At 43.9% G+C, this 13,545-nt stretch overlaps 3 protein-coding genes and 1 long non-coding RNA gene across 4 annotated transcripts in view; 3 read left to right on the forward strand and 1 right to left on the reverse strand.

Moving 5' to 3' along the window:
- LOC110016108 (NACHT, LRR and PYD domains-containing protein 12-like) overlaps positions 1-6,656 on the forward strand; it is a 35,460-nt gene extending 28,804 nt beyond the window's left edge. The window contains exons 5-6 of the mRNA XM_023963769.2: positions 6,417-6,590; positions 6,638-6,656. Coding sequence (XP_023819537.2) covers positions 6,417-6,590; positions 6,638-6,656 — 193 coding nt within the window. The remainder of the gene's footprint in view (positions 1-6,416; positions 6,591-6,637) is intronic.
- Positions 1-13,545, reverse strand: part of LOC101172625 (uncharacterized) — a 196,350-nt gene that overhangs the window by 161,065 nt on the left and 21,740 nt on the right. The gene's annotated exons all lie outside the window — the stretch shown is intronic.
- LOC144987153 (uncharacterized) overlaps positions 1-13,545 on the forward strand; it is a 157,815-nt gene that overhangs the window by 33,124 nt on the left and 111,146 nt on the right. The window lies entirely within an intron of this gene.
- On the forward strand, positions 6,766-10,136 carry LOC144988451 (uncharacterized). The gene is made up of 2 exons (XR_013652381.1): positions 6,766-7,792; positions 8,109-10,136. It is a non-coding gene; the product is annotated as an uncharacterized LOC144988451 (long non-coding RNA).

The raw sequence follows: 13,545 nt of genomic DNA on the forward strand, positions 1-13,545 counted from the left end.
ACCCCATTACTGAAAAGCATACAGGACGATCTAACACGCTGGACCAACCTGCCTCTGTCCCTTATGGGCAAGGTAGCCACGGTTAAAATGAAAATCTTACCCAAGGTTAATTATCTCTTCTCAATGATTCCCACACAACTGCCATTAAAATGGTTCAAAACATTAGACTCATCCATATCAAGCTTTCTATGGAACAACAAACCTGCAAGAATTAGTCTAAAAACTTTAAAATCTGCAAAAAGCTGTGGAGGATTAGAATTACCTAACTTCCACAAATACTTTCTTGCAAATAGATTACAATATATCTTAAAATGGTTAAAAAATAATCCAGAAACTAACTCATGGTTAGACTTGGAACAGGCGTTATGTGGGAAGATCAACCTGTCACAGCTACCATTTATTAGCCAAACAGTTAAAAAACAGGATTGTTTCAAAAGCATTAATATAAATGCCACTTTAACAGCCTGGTGGGAATTTCTCAAAATATCAAAATCATCAATTCAACCGTGCAAAATGACACCCATCTGGAACAACCCGGACATCCTTATTAACAAAAAAATGATTCACTTCCCAGCTTGGCAAGCAGGGGGCATAAAACAACTAGAGCACGTAATTATTGATAGAAGATTCATAACTCCCCAGGAACTTCAAGACAAATATGGAATAAATAACTTCTTGGAATATCAGCAACTTAAATCAAGTATTACTAAAAAGTATAAATTTAAAGACGACGATTTGAAGCTACCAGATGTAGTTACCACTCTGATTAATTTTTCAATGAATAGAACTCTCTCCAAAATATACAAACCTTTATGTAATTTAGATAACAATATTGCCCTTCCAACAAAAAAATGGGATGCAGATTTGAGCATCAGCACAGATGAAAGCTTCTGGTCAGAACTCTGTCTAAACACCTTTAAACTGACAAAAAGTCCAAATCTGCAGCTAATCCATCTCAAAACTCTTCACAGAATTTACTACACTTGACAGAGGATGTTCAAGATGGGTCTCAGTAACTCAGACATTTGCGAGCACTGTGAAAATAATCTACCCGACAGCTACATGCACGCACTGTGGTTCTGCACTCCTGTCCAGGCTCTCTGGCAGCAGGTATGTGCCGATCTATCAGTCTGGCTTAAGGTTTCAATCACGGCCTCACCGTCACTCTGTGTGCTTGGTGAAATGAGTGCCATCGATATAGAAGAAGGATTAGCATCAATCATTTTCACAACTCTTTGTATTGCCAAAAAAACTATTTTAATAAATTGGAAAAACAAGAAAAATATAAACATAAGTCAACACAGAAATCTGCTGTTTGATCATATCAGCTTGGAAAAAATGTCAGCCCAAAGCTCAAGTAAGCTCAAGAATTCAGTCTCTCTGGTCTCCTGTGGTTGACTCCATGACTTAGGGGGTGGGGGGCTTGGTCGTCACTGCTCCTTGCCCTTCTGCCGTGGTTTGGGGTGGGGGTCGGGGCTTCCGGTGCCTGGCGGGGGCGGTGGGGGGCTCCGTTGGTCGGGGGGTCGGGTCCGGTGCCTGGGTGGGGCGGGCTGGGGCGCTGCATGGTCCTCTGGGCTTGGGTGTGGGGGTGCGTGGTGGGGGGGTGGGGGGGTGGTCTGGCTTGGCTTGGGGGGGTGGTCCCTTTGCCTGTGCTGGGGGGGGGTTGGCGGGGGGCCCTGCTCGGGGGTGGGGGGCCCAGCGGCGCCGGGTGGGCTGCCCATCTGCACCTGGGGCTGGGATCGGCCCTTCCCTGGCTCTGGGACGGGACGGGACAACCCTCTCGGGGCCCCCGGTCGCTCTGGGTGTCACCCGCTTCGGCTGCGGAGTCTGGGGTGGGGTGGGGTGGGGGGCTTGTCGGCCCTGTCCTGTGGGGGGGCGTTCTGGGGGGGAGGGGGGGCCCATTATTGGTACGGGTCGGGGGGGCTAGCGGGTCGGGGTCTCCGCTGAGGCAATCAGTGGTTGCTTCGGCCGGTTGGCCTCCTCGGTCCCGTCAAGGCCTGACCAGAGCTCCTCTAGGGCCGGCGTCTGGGGGTGGGGGCCTGGGCTTGCTCCGGGGGGGGCGACGCTTTCAGGCTCCTCTCTCTCCGTGTGGGGTGGGTGGTGCCGGGCCTGGGGTGTCGGCGCCTCCGGGGGTGGGGCCCCTGGGCTGGGTGGCCCTGGCCCCTTTGCTGGGGGGGGGGGCTGGGGGACGGCTGTTTGACCACCGGGGGACAGTCTACCAGCTGTCCCCAACTTACCCCCTTCCTCATATAACCTCATATTAGGGTGAGGGGGTGGCGGGTCTAGCCTGCGATGCGCCTTGGGGGGGGCTACTTGGCAGTGGCCCCCCTCCTATGGTTGCCGTATGGAGTGGGCCCCCCCTCTTTCGGTTTTATTTGCACCTTAGACATGTAGGGTCCTTGGTAGGGGGGGTGCTTGGACATCACTGCAAGCAAGCAGCAGATGTCCTCCTGGCACCCTACCCGCCAATTTTAACCGCACCTTAGACATTTATGGCCCCTTGGTGGGGAGGGTGAGGGGACATCACTGTGAGTAATCAGGAGATGTCCCCTTAGGACCCTACTCGCCAATTTTAACTGCACCCCCCTTAGTACACACACCCCTCCCCCTTCAATATATACATTCCAACATAAACACACACACATGCACACAAACACCCTCTCAAACACACATACACGCACACACATTTTACAAGGAAGGTGGGACCTGGGTCCATCTGTCCCCTACCCCTTCCCTGGTGGGGGGTGCGGGCCCCTTGGCGATGGCGGCCGTGTCCCTTGGGTGCCGGCTCCCTGGGCCCGGCGGCGCTCTCTCCGCGCGGTGGGGGGGTTCATATAACAACTGAGCCGGGGGTGTTCGTGTCCCTGGGGGGTGGGTCCTGGTCCTTGCCCCTGAGCGCTGGGCCCCGCCAAACTTCCAACATGGCCGAGCCTGGTCGGGCCATATTTATAACACCCCTTGTGGGCCACCCTTTTTTCCCCGGGGTTCCCCTCTCCTGGGCGGGGGCGGCGGGCCCCTGCCTTGCTCCTACCTGGACCAACCGTGGGCCGGGTGGGTGGCTGCCTGGAGTGCGGAGCGGGTCTCCCTTGGGGGGTCCTGGCTCGTACCTGGGGTTGGGGCGGGGGGATGCCCGGAACTCCTGGGTGGTGGTGGGGTGCTCGTCTGGGGCTGTGGGCGTCCTTCTCCGGTGGGGCCCTGCGTTGGGCTCTTCCGGCGCGGCGGGGGGGCTGCTTTCCTGGCTGGGCTGGGGCGGCGCTCTCTTTCCCTCCGCGCCTCCCTGCTCTCTGGCTCTGGGGGCCTCGCGGCGGTCCTGCTGCCCCTGGCCTGGGTGGCGGTCTTGGTCGCCCGGGGGGCGGTTGTTCCCTGCCTGTTCCCGTGTGGCGTTGGGGGAATTCCGGCTGCCGCTGCTGCTGCGGCGGGGGTCTGGGTGTGGGGGTGGCTGGGCGCTCCTCCTCCTTCTTTTCACATTCCACCATCCATTTTAGAAGAACATAAACACTCACCTGAGCACAGGTGTTAGCTCACCTTTGCACTTATAGTTTGAATGATTGAATGAATGAAAGATTTCACACTAGTTGGTTTAAAGGCATAGGTAGGCGTTCGTGAACACTATCTGTTTTGTGTACATGTTGACATGTGGACATTTTTGCAGCTAGCAGGTGTGTTGATAATATTTGAGTGTGTGTGAACAGGCCCCGCCCTTTTTGTACTACATTTGAACCGTGCCGTAAAGATAAACAACCAGTAAACCTGTCTGCTCTATGCTGCTTCATGGTCTTACCCCCCCTCTCACTATCACCCCCCCCCCCCCCCCCCCGACATCCCTCCCTCTTCTTCCCTTCTTTCCTTTTCCGTCCAGTCCAACACCAAAGATTTTCAATTATGGTTGAAATGAATAAAGTTTGGCCTCAATTACAAAAGGGGTTTATTCAGTCATACCTTTGGTTTGTCTGTAGATTAATAACCCCTCTTGTTAAAGTAAAATATGTCCAACACAAGAGGCCCTCAGCTCTCATCTGCCTGCCTAGCTGTTGGACAGGACAAGTTAAAAAAAAAAAAAAAAAAAAAAAAAAAGATGGGCAGGTTAACTAATGTCACCATTGGCTAATGAATCTGTCAATCAAACTCATCAGCAAAACAGGCATGCTCACTTTCAGCCAAATGAATGGCCTCTTAGACTTTGCTTACACACAGGTGACGAAAAAAGCCATCTTTGATTCTGTATCGGTCGGTCGTCAGCGTGTTAGCTTTAGTATGGCTCCTGTAGGTTTATTGTCTTCGTTCTTCAAAAATGACTGGCTTGTGCAACTTTCTTGTGGACTTTGAAGCAAGGCAACAGTGGTTGAATGCAGTTGGCATTGAATGCAGAGAATTGTCTCCTGGTGATGGGATTTGCAATGAATGTTTCACTCAGGATAGATGCCAATACTTTATCCTTATTAGCTATGATGCTAGTCATCCAACACCAGTCTATATGTTTTTAAAAAAAAAAAATATTTGTCTGAATTAAATTATTATATATCTTTTACAGAACGATTTGTGTATGTTTAGTCTGTTTTAATGTCATAAAGTTCTTTTTACAATCTTTATGCTTTGTGGTTGTTTGTGGTAAAAAACAGCCACACTTTAGATGAGGTGCTGCAAAACAATTAATAAACTATTAACAAAGTTAATGAATACATTTGTAAAGCTTATAAGCAGTTTAGTAATATGGATTTAGAAGACAATGGTCTGACTTTAGATGTTAATAAATCTTATTGACACTTTCGGGTATTTGCAAGACATCTATAATGCTAATAAATATCTTATTAGCATGTGACACATTAATAAAGCCTATTAATTTGTTGAGTTAGTTAATAAAACTTATTAAGCTTATGAACACTTAGGCTTGTGTCAGGCATCTATAATGCTAATAAATATCTTACTAGAACCCCAAACAATTATAATACTTCTTAATTTGTTAACAAAGGTTGTTAATAAATCTTATTAAGCTTATTAACACTGACACATTTGTTAGGCACCTATAATACCAGTAAATGCATCATTAGCATCTTAAAAACATCCTAATAATAATGCTTGTAAATGTGTTAACTCGGTGTGTGTTGGCTCTAGTTGTCTTTGGGGGGGCAGTATAATCATGTAAACATCTGCATAATATGACAATAATTGAGGGCCGATGTTACAGTTCTCTACTCTGTCCAAAATCAATATAGAAGCAAAAAAATAGTCAATACGAGAAAAGGATTGATATGGGTTTGAGTAAAATGTTTAGTCCTTTTCACCCGAGTGAAGAATCCGCCACACATCAAATAACTGTAATTCAGAACATATTCCCTCAGTGGCCTGTCTCATTTGGGAAGTTCCACTTTTATTTGGAGTGTTTTGGTCTATCTCAGGAATCATGGTGCAAATAACTTGCCTTGACTTTGATACATGTGCTCCAGGACAACATTTCAATCTTCTTCAAGCTACAATCAGTGGCTTGAACTGATGCTGAGACTTCTTCACCTTTAGTTTCATCATTGAGTCTTTATGAAAGAGCTCAGTTTTTACTGACAAACTGATCCAAAAGAAACTTAAGAGTACCTGGAAAAGCCCTACAGCTGTGTTTGAAGCAAACTGATGATTGGTTCAGATTTTCTTCATCAATTGAATTGATGAAGGACAATTGATCAGGAGGATTTTTTGTGCTAAAGGTCCTTAAAACAGGGTTTTGTCTTATTTAGCTTTGCAGTTAGAAAATTCTTCAATGTCTCTTGTCAGGTTTTCATGAATCAGCAACTTTGTTTTCTTAAATCTTCATCCTCTGTAAAATATCTGCAGGAGGTTTAAACTTTTTTTTCCACTTTATTTTGCGTCTGATCCATTAAAATGTGATCAAGCTTGTCATACAATTTTTTTTGGTGTCATTTGGTGTCATCTAATTAAAGTTTTTTTTACCCATAATTCAAAGTGATCTTCAGTTCTCAATGAACAATTCACTTGGCTTTGTGATGTTGTCATCTGAAAATATGTTTTACAATTTAGTATACAAGATGAAGAAAATAAATTTAATGTGACATTTTTTAAATCCAAGCTTTAAATCAAAGAAAATCAATTGGATTTTAAATTGTCACATTTTGTTTGATGAAAATTCATTTTCCAGCTATTGTTTCAATCTTCATTTCTGCCATTCATTTTAAAAATGTTTTTAGTAATAAATAATTCATGATGAGAATTCCTCGTCTGTTTTAACTTCATTTAAAGTCATTTCTAATCTATTGCATTTTCATTCATGATTATGTTTTTTGGGTCAAAATCCAAAAGAAATGAGCAAACAGTGTCATCAGGGCGGGTCCCACCTGACTGAATGGACCAAGTTCCTGGACCTCCAGCTGCATCACTGCTCCTGAACACACTTTTCTGTCTCATTGCAGGTTGGAGAACTGCAGATTGTCAAAGATCAGCTGTAAAGATCTGGTCTCAGCTCTGAAGAAAAACCCATCCAATCTGACAGAACTGGACCTGAGCGAGAATAACCTGCAGGATTCAGGAGTTCTTCATCTGTGTGGTTTTCTGGACAGTCCAGACTGCAGACTGCAGACTCTGAGGTCAGACTCCATGTCTCTGTTGTGTTCAGATCAAAATGATAAGAAAGTTGTGTTGACCCACAGTGAGCAGAAATGTCCAGATTCTGATCTGCAGCAGCATCTTCCTGTAGCTGCTTGTTCTCTACAAAGATCTGCAGAAGAACTTATTTTCTTCCTGCAGCTTCTTGTTCCAAAGCTGTCTGCTGACATTTGTGCTCCACAAAGTTCTGCTTGCAGCCATCAGCTCTTCTTTGTGTCTTTGCTCCAACAGACTCCTTTAAAGCGCGTGCAGAAGAAGCAGCCGTGCACGCTCACATGCACTCTGAGTCCTGCTGCTGTGTTTCAGCAGATGCAGCTGAGAGTCCAGCGGCTGATGTTTGTGAGCAGACAGTGAGCAGTCATGCTACAGCTGGATGCTGCTCTGACAGACACATCCTCCACAAACATCCTCACCTTTTCATCCACAAACATCATCACATCATCCATCAAAGCTCCCAGCAGCTTCTGACTCTTCATTCAGAGCTGAAGTCATGGATCAGGGATCAATGTCCAACATTTGCTGCTGACTCTTCCTCATCACTTCTTTCTTCTCTCTGCTTTGATCTGTTGGAGCTGAAAGTCTCTGCTTGAAGGGCTGCAGCAGAGAAGGACTGGAAGATCATCTCCTGAAAACTGGGATGAAGACTTTCCCGCATCCTGCTGCTGAAATTCTCCCATGATTCAGTGCTGTTTGGAGAAGAGCTGAGCAGAAAGAGGAAGTGGACTTTTTCTGCTGTTGCTGCAGAAACATCAGTTGGTTTGGATGCAGCCACAGGCTGATGTTTGACTTTCACACATCTGGACTTCTTTCCTGAAGCAGCTGCATGTTGTCCTGAATGTTCCTGAATGTTCTTCTTCTATGCTTCTGCTGGACTCTTCTGATCTGCTGCTGTTGCTTCACATCTTTGGACTTTTTCTAAACTTTCTGATCTTCTTCAACTCTTTAGAAGAAGTGAAGGATGAAAAACATGAACTTTATCTTGAAACTCAACTCTTTGTTCTGGATTCAGGATGGAGAGATGCAGTTTGTCAAAGTCCAGCTGTGAAGCTCTGGTCTCAGCTCTGAAGTCCAACCCGTCCCACCTGACAGAACTGGAACTGAGCTACAACTATCTTCAGTCTTCAGATGTTCAGCAGCTCCAGGATCTTGTGGAGAGTCCAAACTCCAAACTGCAGACTTTGAGGTCAGTAGAGGGTTGGAGTCAGTCCAGCTGCTTCCAGATGTTTGGTCCTAAAGTTAGTCTGAGAGCAAAGATGCAGAGTTTCCTGTGAAGCTGCAGCTTCTCAGTGAAGCTCTGAGGAGAATGATGACAGGCTTCAGGACAACAGTCAGCCAATCAGAGCAGCAGAAGCTCCAACAGGTGAAGATGACAGGAAGCTGCTGCTCTGAACAGGACTGAAGCTCCTGCTGCTCTTTCTGCTGCTGTGCTGCATCACTGACTGACAGACCAGGATCAGGAGACACTCCTTCATCTCTGTCTCTCTACTTTCTCTCTGTAGGTGGAAGGGCTGGTCAGTCTGATGTTCCTCCTGGAGGAGCAGAGAGGAGCAGCAGCAGCTTGTCTGCAGAGATGTTGTGACTGGACGGTGTTCCTGGGAGGTGGAGAGCAGAGTGATGGAGGAATCAGAGGAAGTGGAGATGAGTGTCAGAGCTGCAGCAGGAACTGATCTGAGATCAGCTCCACTGTCTCTCTCAGCATCAAGTGGACAGTTATTGTGCTGCAGCTCCCCCGGTGGACTGATGGAGAACTGCACTTCCTCTTCTCATTCTAACTTGGAGTGTTGATCTGAAACATGGGTTGGATTCAGATGTTCAGCAGCTCCAGAATCTGGAGAAAAACAGACCTGCAGACAAACAGATTCTTTTCTAGATCATCACTTTCTTCTTTGATCTCCATTTGATGGACAGATGTGAGTTTGGGATGGACCAATCAAGGATTGAAGGAATCACTGATCAGACAGAACATTTCTGGATTATATAGATCTATGTGTGGTTCTGGTTCTGTCTCTGGAACAGGGACAGAACCAGGACTTTGAATCACAAGATTCTGGTTCCAGACTTTTCACACTTTTCTGTTCTCCAGAAACTCTCATTGACAAACAAAAACAGAGTTTCATTCATAAACCACCAACATGGTCCATAACATGTGACCATAATATTTAAAGTGTAGACACAGACATTCACTTTGGTCACATGACTCACTGGTTTGGATTCAAGTTATTTGAAGTCAAGTTTTTTCAGCTCTGTGAATGTTGATACGATCTATGGTTTTGACATCAGACGCTACCTTTCCAGAAATGACATATTTTCAGTTGTTTCACACTTTTTTGTTATGTATATAATTCCACATGTGTTAATTCACAGTTTTTATGCCTTCGGTTTGAATCTACAATTTTCATAGTCATGAAAATAAAAAAACCTCTTTGAATGAGAAGGTGTTTCCAAACCTTTGGTCTGTACTGTAGATGTGCTGCCAAACATCTTCATTGCTTTTTTTTATGTTAGGATTTGTGTCATTTGGGAGGGTGGCATAGAAGTCAAAGAGACTGTTGGGCTTGAATGCATCTTTCAAAACATCACAGTTCTGTAACTCAGCTAGCTCAAACTGATAAGATGGCTGGGCTTCATCGATGTCAGCAAGAAAGGGATTTTGGAAAAGACAGATTTCTTTTGCATTGTTACTGCTGTGGCTGTATTTGATTTGGATTTCTTTTTGTTCTGTGTGTTTTGTATTTCTGTAGCAGAGTGGGACCTCTGTGTTCTTGTGCATTTTTGTGTTTGTTTGTGATTATTTTTAAGTGTGCTGGAAAGAGTGGGGGCTCCATTTGGACCCGGGTTGATGTCTGCATTCCAAACCCTTGTGCTATCCAAGGCACTTTAACGTTGGGAGTGGGTCATTTAGACCCACTAGACAGTGCTCTGAACCTTTTATCTTCAAGGATTTGTGATCTTCACTGGTGTCCATGGATTACATGAAATTCTCTTCACCTTTATCCACCTTTGTCATGGTAGGGAGAACAAATCAATATAAGTATCGGGTCATCTGGACCCCATAGGATAGCACAAGGGTTACAAGCATCATGTGGTCCTCCAGTCTATGGGAGCTTGGCTGCAACCAGTCTCCATTGCAGCTTGGCACTCTTCTCCATTTTTTTTGTAGTTCTCCACCTGTATGTTGTGTGTTGCACTTAGTGTTGTTTTCTAGTGCTTTGTGGTTTTGTGGTTTTGTACCCATTCTGTTTAGTCTTTTGGTTTCTAATTTTGTTCATGTGAAGCTTTAGGGGTGAACTGTCATTTTCTTTAGTACTCATTTTCTCCTGTTGAAGTCAGTCCAAGGTGGTTAGTGTTTGTCTTTGTTTTTCCCTTTTCCTTTGGTTCAGGTAAGATTGTTTTCTGGGCTTAGATAGGTAGGATTTGTGTTTGTTATTTTGGCCTTGGTTCACCCTGAAGCCTTTCAGCTTCTCCTTAAGTTATTGTTTGTAAATTTATTAATTTGTAAATAAATGTGTTAAATTTGTATGAAGACATGTTTGACATTGTTTGGTGTTTTTTTATTTATTTAAACATGGCGGCCAAAACCATTACTTTTTACGTCATGCCCCTCCAGATACCCCAACACGTAAAAAGACATGCATGAACATGTAGTCCACAGAATCGCACACCGAACTCCACCTTCAGCATTTCCAGCGCTTCCACACACTTTTCAGATGGGAACCGGAAGGCTGGGTTCTCTGCAGAAAAGTTTTTGTTAGCAGGGAGATTGGAGAAATTGTTCTTTTCTCACATGTCCCAATAAGCAGCGCTAGTTTTACCTAAAAAAAAAAGGCTTTTATGTGGAAATACATGTCGCAAATGAGATTTCCCTGGTCTTGTAGCTGCAAGTTAAGGCCGTTCAGCATTTCTGTCACGTCTATTAAATATGTGATGTGCCATACAACCTTAAACTTGAGAATCTTCGGTTCTCACTTAGAGGCTCAATTAAATCCTTTCAGGCTACTTGAAAACCCTTTCTACGGTTTGTCAGTACCATGGTCTTGCCTTCTGATTAAAACTGAACTATACTAATGTTTTCTACTAATTTCTCCTCCAAAATACATTATTGTACTCAAAATTACATCATTTTTATTATTATTACTATAAGGGGGAGGGCTGGCTGGGGCTGTATGGGGTGGGATTGCGATGATAGAGTGGTAGGGGAAAATAGTTAAGGGGTTTGGGTGGGGTGACACTTTGTTTTTCTCATTCAAAATTGTAAAAAAAAAAATATTGGAATGTCTGTTATTACAAAATGTTCAATAAAGAAAATTGGAAAAAAAATGTTATGTGCCATTTCCATTCTGGGCTGATCAGCTCTGGGACCGTTTTGACTTTTGAAGAAAGAAATGCGTTAATTTCTGTTAGCAGCTCGTAAAAACGCCTCAAAACTCTGCCGCGGCTCAACCATCGGACCTCTGTGTGGTGCAGCACATCTCTGTGGGCAGACTCCAATTCAGACAGGAGTCTCCCTTCAGTGAAAGCTTCCCCGCAGCTAGCTATCAGTTGAGCAACACAGAAGCTGGTCTGAAGTAATGATTGGTTTTATTGACTTTGGTATACAAATGCAGTCTCGTCTGCTCACATTTGGCCTTGCAAGCTATGATATTTGTCTGTCTGACGGGATTCATAATGTTGGCGTAGATTGTATTCTTTGAATACCGCCGCCGTCTCTTGGCGGATGAGACAAACAGCCTTTTCTTTATGTTGAACAAAAAACACAGCTGGTTAAACACCCTGCATTCAGAGTCAATTTTTCTATCACCCAAACATTTTGTCATTTTTCCGTTCCTGTGGGGGGTGGGTGGACTCACGTTCAAATTCTATGACTGGGGTAAAGTGAAGTTGGAGTAAAAACATTTTAAGCTTGGCTGAGATTTCAATTCAAATAAGCTTTATTGACATGAGGAAACAATTCCAGGGATTGCGTTGGGCAGGCTCAATTCACCCCTAGTTTTTCCGTCCTACCATGAGTCTCGATCGGCCAGAGTAAAAAAAAAAGAATGCAAAAAAATACGTGTCGTTTAGGGGGCCGGGTCAAATGCGTGGGCAGGTGGGGTCCGGTCCCCTGGCCGTAGTCTTAATTAAAATAAAACTGTACTTAAAATAGTTTTCTTAGGAAGGATTTAAAAAAACTCATTTCATCTCAATTCTTGTGGGTCTGCTGTCCCTTTACATCTGAATTATGTTGCCAAAAGGAAGAATAAAAAGTAAGGAACATCTCTGCTCTTCTTCCTCCCCCTGAACACCTTCATCCCTGCAGGTGAAGCACAGCAGAAAGCAGTGCTTCACCTGCTACCTCTGACAGTGCAGCAGGCAGATCCTGAGCATCCCTTTGGGTGGATCAGGCGCCAAACATCAGCCATGCAACATGATCCACCAGATGGTCCCCAAGACGCCTCCCATCATCCAGCTGCTGTACCAGTATGACCCCCTTGTGGAGGACAGGAAGCAAGCCATGACTGAAACCATCATCACTATGGCCGCAAAGCATTAGAGAGGGTTTCAGTTTTTGGTGAACTACATGCACAAAAGCTCATATTTGCCTGCATCGTGATTTAGAAAAAGAAGTTTAAGCATAAGTTAGTAAAAAATGTTAATGCGTAAAAGCTCAGATCTGGAAAACTGTTGTATCTGTTAACTGTGAATGTATCCATGATAAATGGTTTTGACATCAGACCCTACCTTTCCAGTAAAGCCTAACACACACCTTTCCTGACAGGTCGAGCTTGATCTGCTTTTGCTCTCATTGTTTGGTCGTTTTTTTTTTTTTTTTCCACATTTCTTTTGCATGTACAAATTGTGTGTAAAGCTTTGATAATGTACCAAAAATTCAAAAATAAAAACAATATTACAAGAAAGCAACAACGCGCCTTTCAGATGTTGGAACAGACTATATAAGACTGTTTTACTGTTCCTATAGTTACATCTTTAATCTGATTCTGAAGGAAGTTTTATTTTGGAAAGCCACTGGATTCTCAGCCACATTCGACTCGTTTTTATACGCATGTCAAGACATCTTGAAAATCCATCTGCTATTTTCTGTGCCGACAGCTAAATTGAAAACCCCAAGCTAGTAAAATGAACCAATAACAAATGGATTTGGAAAGTTTGTTTTCACAGAAAAAATCCAAAGAGCAAACAGAATAGGAGCCTTCATGTTCAAAATAAAAAGAAATACGAAATTTGGCAAACAAAACCCTGAACTCTTTTTTGGAAATATGGATATACTGTGACAGTTGTTCCCACACACCATAATTATGCATAATATTCAGCAACCAACTCTCTAATATCATGAGGGTGCTGCTAATAAATTTGTAAATGTTTGGATTGGCATTTTCCTTTTTATTTATTTATCCGTCGCACCTTAAAAGTTGAACGAGGACGTTTTTCATTGGACCCAAATGTTGTATTTATTTTTTAAACTAGTAAATGTTTTAAAAAGTTCTCTAAGAGACATCTAAAAACATTCGTCGGTTAGATACCTACATGTAAGTGTGTAGGAGTTCTCTATATGCAGAGCACTAAACATTAATTTCCTCCAAACAAGCCAGAGCAAAGTTTGCTGCTTACCTCCCCTCTGCGGTCCTCATGGAGACTGACGGGAATGCCGCAAAAGTACAGGAAGAAGTGCAATCATCAAAATAAAAGTCTCCACTTAGAACATTCTCATACAAACAAGAAAAAAAGACGACAAAGGTGATTTTGGTGAAATTAACATAAAATAAATATTAAATGTTAAACCCCCTCATGGAGGACAAGAAAACATGCCATGACTGACACCATCATCACTATGGCCGCAAAGCATTAGAAAGGGTTTTGGGTTTTAGTGAACTACATGCACAGAAAGCTCAAATTTACCTGCATCGTGCTTTAGAAAAAGTAGTTTTAGTGGAAGTGAGT

The sequence above is a fragment of the Oryzias latipes genome, chromosome 2 (genome assembly GCF_053564925.1).
Source record: "Oryzias latipes strain Hd-rR chromosome 2, Olatipes_Hd-rR_3.1".
Classification (NCBI taxonomy): domain Eukaryota; kingdom Metazoa; phylum Chordata; class Actinopteri; order Beloniformes; family Adrianichthyidae; genus Oryzias; species Oryzias latipes.